The sequence below is a fragment of the Misgurnus anguillicaudatus genome, chromosome 21, assembly GCF_027580225.2.
Source record: "Misgurnus anguillicaudatus chromosome 21, ASM2758022v2, whole genome shotgun sequence".
Classification (NCBI taxonomy): domain Eukaryota; kingdom Metazoa; phylum Chordata; class Actinopteri; order Cypriniformes; family Cobitidae; genus Misgurnus; species Misgurnus anguillicaudatus.
The window spans coordinates 19,495,292-19,503,471 of record NC_073357.2 but is presented as its reverse complement, the minus strand read 5'-3'; the positions used below and the strand labels follow the sequence as shown (position 1 = coordinate 19,503,471).

The following is an 8,180-nucleotide window of genomic DNA, read 5'->3' as shown; positions in this document are numbered from 1 at the left end:
GTATATATATTTAATTAGTCTAACACAAAAAGAATATGTACTATAATTTATTGATTTCTTTTTAATTGCGTTAACACAATTAGTTTGAGTTTGGGTTCTGGAAAAAGAATTTCCCAGCATGCTTTGCATGCAACTGCTTTTGGAGAGTAATTTTGTTAATTTAGTGTTATTTTATGCATTTTTAGGTAAAGAGAAAGACTTAATATTGTTTAATGTCCGTTTATCTTATTGATTTAGAAGCATTTGTGTTATATTTTTTTTAATTGTTTGGTTACCATCGTGCAGAAGAGTGGCGCTTGTGGTTAGGTTGTGGATGTGACGTATATCTCTCAATGAGCACTAACTGTGTTAATGCCTGTTTGGAGATCAGTCTCTTCTCACATGCTCATCCAAAGTATCATATGTTATTATTATTAGCATGCTAACATGTGCTTATGCTAATTAGTATGATATAAAAACGTTTTATATAAAATAAAAGAATTGAGTTATTCAGACTACACTACATTGTGTTACTCAAACTATGCTAAATTGAGTTATTCAGACTACACTAAATTGAGTTGAATCAACTAATTGAGTATTGCCATTTACTTTAAATTGAGTTGGACTAACTCAATATATTTTTGTTGTGTGAAGCAGTTTTTTATGAGTTAGGGGTACACATTCATATTGGATGGAAATCCTGCCCACAATTTTATTGAGTTAATCCAATGAATCATTTTTTTGAGTGTTTCAAATTCAAAATCCCTTCTTACTGTAGGATAAAATAGGATAAACTAAACTAAAGGATAAAACCAAAACTATCACTAGGCCTGGCCACTGCAGCAATATAGAACCTTAAATCTGCGTCTTGTATTTTTAACCTAACAATATTGTAAATATAGGCCTAACAGAAAAGTTTCACTAAAAGATATCAATTTAATGTACAATACTACTCAATGGAAATATAAAATTGCCATTTACATTTATGGACAGTTATAGCATATTCTGTTTTTGTTGAAAATATTATTTTTGTGGTCAAAACCTAATTTAGTGCATTATAGGCCCAGGTCAGTGCAAACATAAAATACTTGATCTATTAGGCTACAACTTCAATGAAATGCTGCACTATGCACAGCTAAAACATCTGACAATGAATAACTGGAGAAAGACGAAGTTGCTCAACAAAAATGTTTTTTTATTATTTAATCATTTCTCCCATTACACGTCTCCTTGTTGCCAGGTTGAACACAGCACCTGTAATCAAACAGACAGATGTTTATGGTATGTAGCATCCAAAGTCAAGTATGCTTATCATAGTAATGCCACCGAATGAAGTAAAAGTACAGTTTTTTCACTAGAAATGTACTTGAGTAAATGTATCCTTAAAAATCACTTTAAAAGTACTAGTTACCCAAAACTGTAAATGAAATTCGTTACACACCTCTGGTTAAATCACCCTGTTAACAGACGCTCAAAATAACAGATGAGAAGATTGTCTTTACCAACCACACAGTCGCTCTGACTGACACCTGCATTCATTTAGTTACTGATTAGGTCACATGGCATCTTGCAGTGTGACCGTGAGTCTGAACCGAGTCAAACAATGATTAAATTGCCAAAGATTAATTTTCATTATAAAGAAGATGGCAGATACACTACACCAAAATTGCCAACATGTAAACTTAATAATGCACAGCTAGGGCTTAACCATTATCCACTAGTGAACATGCTCAAGTTTTCCTAATATCAACGCATTCCAATCATTAGTATACAGGATGATTAAAAAACAATGTTTACTGCCACAATTATATCAATAAATCAATACTTACTCAAAAGAGGGTTCAGCTGAACTGTGTCCCAGCAAGAAAGTCTCGATTGACAGGTGTGCATTGTTTAACCAATCAGTAAAGGCGTGTCCGAGGATCCGACATAGGTCCGTTCAGGATCCACTGTTTGACAGTAGAATTTATGGCGCTGCCGGAAGCGGAGCTGATCCTCTGCGCGGCTCCAAAACGAATGTGACAGTCACGCGGGTTTGGCGACTTGAACGTGGATCCGCACAGGAGTCTGCTGCTGTGTGGGGAGGGTCTGTTCTTTCTTTAAAAAAATTTAATAATGTAAATGTATACTAAAAAAAAATCAATACTGCAGCACAGTATCTGCAAATTGTAGTGATCAGAATTTATGTGTTGAATTTATGTGTATTTATGTTTTCATACAGTTTATGCCCAATAACTAATCTGATTACATAGACATAAGGTATAGAACTCGTTTATTTGCTTTTTAAGTACCATAATAATTAATTAACACTTAACAACAATATAAGAAGATATAATTATTGGAATGATCACAAAATGACTTTTGTTTAATCTTTACTTCGTATCACAGAAAAGCAGCTGACATAACAAACGGATAGAATTTTTATCTCAAACCTTATATAATACATCATCAACAAACATTTCTTTTAGCTACATTCAATACTGAACATGTTTAATGCCAAAAAATCATGCAAGTGTCTTTTCATTCTAGTAAATGCCTACAGTTTTTTATTGCAAAATATATTTTGTTTGGTTACAGTTTCAGGCCATCAGATTCTGTTAATAATACACATGAATATATGGTAAATAGTAATGAAACTGATCCAAAGACTGGAATTGAACTTTAAGCATAAATAGTCTGTGTCACACTCACAGAACTTTTTGGTAGGGAGAGGAAGTGCTGGGCGTGACCACTTGCTGACGTTGATAGCTGATTTTGTCATAAACGGTCTGAGGCTATAGGGAAAGCAAATGGGTGATCAGATAAGAAATTTCACATTCTCGTAAATGCGAGACAATTCCTAGAAACCTGTTTATTCTATGTAGTTTAACAAATTTCTATTTAAGCACAAAATAAAAGCTAAAAATTAGAGGCGGGGTGCATGATCTATGAAAGCCAATATTGACATTTGAAATTACATAAACAAACACGCCCCTACCCCAGTAGAATCTGGACATTTTTTTTGAAAGACCCGCCGCACACATACGCAACCCAGGCAACGATGTTGGTTAGTAGACATGCCCCTTACTGCTGATTGGCTACAGGTGTGTTTTGTTACTCGGCCCGACTCCTATTTCCAAAGTGTTTTTCAAAAATCATGCACCCCGCCTTTAATATGCAGTCTTCATGTTAAGTGCATTTCCAATCTTAGATTCATTTACATTTTTGATCATCTAATCAGCTAATGGTTCACAGACAGTGAAACCTCCAAATTATACTTTATGTTGAGTGGGTCTTCTATTAAATATGACTCATTAGCTCTACAGAAATTAATGTTGTTCCCAGCAATTATATATTGGTCCAAGTTATACAAAATATACATTCTCTGCGTGACTGCCTTACAGGAAAAAGTACTACAGCGAAATACATGTTTCAGATGCCATTGTATACTGTCAAAATGGTTAAAAAAAGGTTCCTAGTTTACCATAAACTCTTTGTAAAGTTATACCTTTTGAAAGTGCACTGCCCCAGTGATAGCTAGGGACCATTTTTCTGAAAATGTACTTTGATTTTAATACATATAGGGCCAGATTTACTAATAACTTTCGCCAGCGCAAATGGCTCTTTCTCTACTAAAAAACTAAAGACAGTGAAAATTAGCGCTGAAAAGGTGTGGACACTTTTTGCGACTGACCTTATTGCATACACATTTATAGGAGTTTCTCTTTCTGATGCAAAATTTATGGGAGGAGTATTTTAATTAATCGTGCAAAACGATTTACTAGGTTTGTGTGAGTCAATTAACTGGTATTTGCACCATTTTTAAATGGCCAAAAAAGCATGCCTTAAATTTTACAATAATTTGCTCTGCTCTTGCATTATGAAAATATTTGACATGACCGTAAAATGACCTGCATCAATTTCCACTCCCATCAGGACTTTTAAATTGCCCTCTTACACTAGTTTGCCCTGTTTAGTAAATCTGGCCCTTAAAGTGACAGTTAGGCCAACAATGGAAATTACACCACGACACCCTCAAGCCACCCGAGTTGCATTTGTCCATCAATCAATTCTTCACAAAAGTAAGTCACACAGCTACAAGAAAAATCTTAATTTTCATTTTTGGCCCGACTCCTTTAATGAAGATGTACTATATAAGATTATATAATGGAGATTGTCTGTCTAGGCATCACAGTTCTGGATAGCTGCTATAGGGCTTTGGCTTGTGCAAGCTTTTGTGGTGCAATGAGAGCTTTAGTTACACAGCTTTTTACATCCAGTGATCAATAGTATCTGAGCCTGTCTGTGAAAACCCATGTCACTTTTGGTGGTTTACTCTTTACATAAAATTTACATAAAATCATCCTACATAATGTAAACAACATTGGATTTCACAGACAGGGTCACACAATAAAAAACAAACATACAAACAAACAAACAAAAAACAGATGAAATGCAGTATGTTCCTGGTGTTCCTTTGGCATTTCAACAAACATTTTTTCAAAGTAAATTTTAATGAATGGGCATATTACTGTATGTAATACATTCTATGGATATTAAAGGGATTTGCCCCATATTTTAATCACCCCCAAACATTACTTTACAGAGGTTAACAACATGGCACTCCAAGGGGTTAATAAAGGTCTTCGCGGGTAATTGTCTTGTAAGAAAAATATCCATATTTCAAACTTGATAAACTGTAATCACTAGCTTCCAGTAACAATGACATCTTGGACTCGATTCAAAAGAGAGTTTTAGCGTAGTAAGCATTGGTTGCCATGGGTGCGTTGCTTTAGTGAGCCTTTACCGAAAGCTAGTAATATGAAGAGTTTCGTTGCAAAACGAGATAACCACCGTTTTTTTAATTGTTCAGAAATCTCGTTTTTTGGTTGTGCATTCCAATTAATTTCAATGCAACTGCAGTTGGTTTTTTTGATTTAAACCTTCATAACTTAAAAAAAATACAGCTAAGTGTAATGGTTTTGTTCTGTATTCTGTGTATTTTTGTTATTTGTACTTGTATTTTGTTACTCTGCTCTGTTCGGACTTTTATTTTGAAATACATCATGTCATGTCACAGTTCACACTTTCTGTCTGTTTTGTATTTAAGTCACTTCCTGTATAGCTGTTCCTGGCTGATTATTACATCGCCATCCCCTGTCTTTATCTGCCTGTTACCTGTATCTGTTTCTGTTAATCTGTATCTGCCTGTTTTTTGACCTGTGCCTGTTTATTTGGATTTTGCCTGTATTGCCGCCTGCCCTGATATATTTTGCCTGTCTATGGAATTACGATTGTGGATTACCCTCTGGATTTGTTTGCTGGCCCTTTTTGGGATTTTACATAATAAACACCTTTTGCACATGGATTCCCCTTCTCATCGCTTTCTTTAAGCCAACCCGTTACACTAAGTAGCACCATAAAACAAAATAATAACATGATAACATAATAATAAACATGTTTTGACAAAAATGTTAAAAAATGGGTTTATCTCGTTTTGCTTCATATAGTTTATTAAATGTAAAATATGGATTTTTTTCACAAAATTGCATCGATTACCCACAAAAGACCTTTATGAACCCTTTGGAGCCACATGGATTACCTTTGTGAAGGATGGATGCACTTTTTTGGCCTTAAAAGTCAAAAGTTGTTCCCTGATCCCTGGTTTTTATCATTATAAGCTTGGAAGATCAAGGGCATTTACTAAAAAAACTCCAAATGTGTTTGTATGAAAGATGATGGACATATGTATCTCGGATTGCTTGAGGGTCAGTAAATCATGGGGTAATTTTGATATTTGGCTGGAGTATTGCTTTAATATTTTTAGCACTATAACAAGCTAAATGTTTTGTGTGTGTGAATACCAACCATATTTGATGTGACTCTCACATCCTGCACGGTTTCATAAATAGAAGTTCCATTTATAGTACTGTCTGAACGTTTCTGTAATATAAATTAGATCTAGTTAGCATATAGCAGAAAATCCTTGTATCAAGTGTAAAATTGTTAGATAAAATATGATGTAGGGGAGAGCGGGGTATGTTGTCACACTTTTCACACTGTCTAACATTTACTGAGCACCATACATCAAAATGGTATAAATCTCATACCAAATGAAAGAAGGAAGTCTTGGGCACATATGTTGTATTCATAACATCTTTATATCTTATCTCATTACAGAGTTGTAGACTGTTGAATAGTGACTGTGCACTTGTGACAATTTGCCCCATCGGAGGGTAAGTTGTCACACTAGGGCGGGTAAGTTGTCACACTAGATTATCTAAAAATAAGAACACAACTACTTAATTGTGAATATTGATTTTAATTTTTAAACTCAAACCAAACTGGAAATATAAACATCCGTGCCTGGAGAATCTGGAAAAACAATTATTTCAATCCAAATAATGCACATTTCAATTAAGTGGCAAGACCACTTTACTTTGCACTTTGGTTCAAATGTTCTATGGCTTTCACATAAAACCAGATAACTGAATGGAACGCTGCAGATAACTTGCTTAACTTAACATGTTTAACCTCTGAACAAAACAGATGCCCTGTATGACTAATAGGACTCATCTCCAGAATCACAATTCTGACACACATAAATTGCCTGGCCTGAGGTGCAAGCATCATGGGCCCAATTGTTGCATTTTACACATTTTACCCAGGTCTCCTTTGGACGACTCTTTGAAAATGGCTCTACACAGACGAGGCAGAAGCACTCTTCATCATCTGATGATGACTCTTGCATGATTTTTCTTCTTTTAGCTGCCTTGTTTTTCATAGGTCCAGATTTCTGCTTCCCTTTCTTTTGAAACAGCTTTTTGCTAGATTGAGGCTTATTCTTTTCTATATCATGTTTTCTGAGCATGTTCGATGTGTTTGTTTGTACAGGGGCAAGTTGTCAGATGTGACGACTTGCCCCAAAGTCATTGAGACAACTTGCCCCATACTTACTTGTGTGCTAATGTTGTCTAAATCTCAAGTTTAGCTCATCATATCACTTTAGCTAAAGTATCAAAAGACACTTTACGGTCTCCTCTATTTTGTGCAAAATAATCATTTTAAACATTCACACCTAACAAAGTTGTATTGCATAAAATGTAAAGTGATTTTTTTTTACTTTTTAAGCAGAAAAATAAGAAAATTGTGCTAACCTCAGATTACAGTGATCTTGACCACATGTGAACAGGAAGTTCACTATAGAAGAAGAAGTCACATAAAGTGGCTATTTGATTTTTGAGATAGAGCCTCTAGTGTTGGAGTTATTAACAGTGTGACAACTTACCCGTGTGATGCTATATGCGGATCAAGGGCGCATATTGACAGTAAAGGGGGTGCCCATGAGCACCCTTTCAAACTTAAAATAGCAAATGGGACACGCTACGGTCTTTTGGACTTAACGGACATGCAAACGCATTGCCATTGTCAGTTTAGAAGACTGCAAGTCCACATGAAGTGAGCCATTTGCAATCTCAATTAGTTCCCTAGATCCCTAGATCATGAATCAGTGCATCATATACACGGGCTTGGGCACTGGTAAGGACCCTGACTATCCTTACTCGCCAACGGGACACTTGATGACTATTTTCCATTGATGTGACTATTAAAGCACACTGTGAAACAGTGGCCTGTTTGGGCCCTATCATACACCCGGCACAATGCAGAGCTATGCGCGACTCAACTGGCTTTTGCTAGTTTCAACCCAGTGTAATTATCATTTTCACGTTTAGGGCCAAGGTATTTAAATAGCAAATGCATTTGTGCTCAATTTTGTGCCCATGGGCTTTCTGGTCTGAAGGCGCTATTTTGAGGCAACTAAAATCTGGTCTAAAGTCAGTGGCGCAATGTTGTATTTGTTGTTTAAAGAGCGCGTTAGTAATATGCGACTATAAATGGGATGACAACATGTATTTGCTTATCACACACACACACGCACGCACGCACGCACACACACACACACACACACACACACACACACGGATGAGCAGCACCACACAAACGTTTTTAAATATAAAAAATTAAAGGATTAAAATGTAAAAGATTATTATTGAGTCTCTTGGACATAAATGAGGACTGATTAAAAGACGTTAAAAGGGGTAAAGAGCTGCTTCACCTATAGACTGGTAAGTAATTAAATGTTTTGCTTTAAACAAATGCAAATATTGCATTTATTTAAAAAAAAATTAAATGGTACCCCACGGATTTATTGTATATGATGA

General features: G+C 35.5%; 1 protein-coding gene across 4 annotated transcripts in view; it reads right to left on the bottom strand.

Moving 5' to 3' along the window:
- Nucleotides 1–2,234: 2,234 nt before the first annotated feature.
- The window catches only part of LOC129437334 (uncharacterized), a 70,304-nt gene continuing 64,358 nt past the window's right edge, over nucleotides 2,235–8,180 (bottom strand). For all 4 annotated transcript variants that reach the window (XM_055195478.2, XM_055195496.2, XM_055195488.2 and 1 more), the window contains 2 exons: nucleotides 5,827–5,901; nucleotides 2,235–2,753 (listed from right to left, as the gene is read on the bottom strand). In XM_055195478.2, the coding sequence (XP_055051453.2) occupies nucleotides 2,667–2,753; nucleotides 5,827–5,901 (162 nt within the window). In that variant the 3' untranslated portion in view covers nucleotides 2,235–2,666. The remainder of the gene's footprint in view (nucleotides 2,754–5,826; nucleotides 5,902–8,180) is intronic.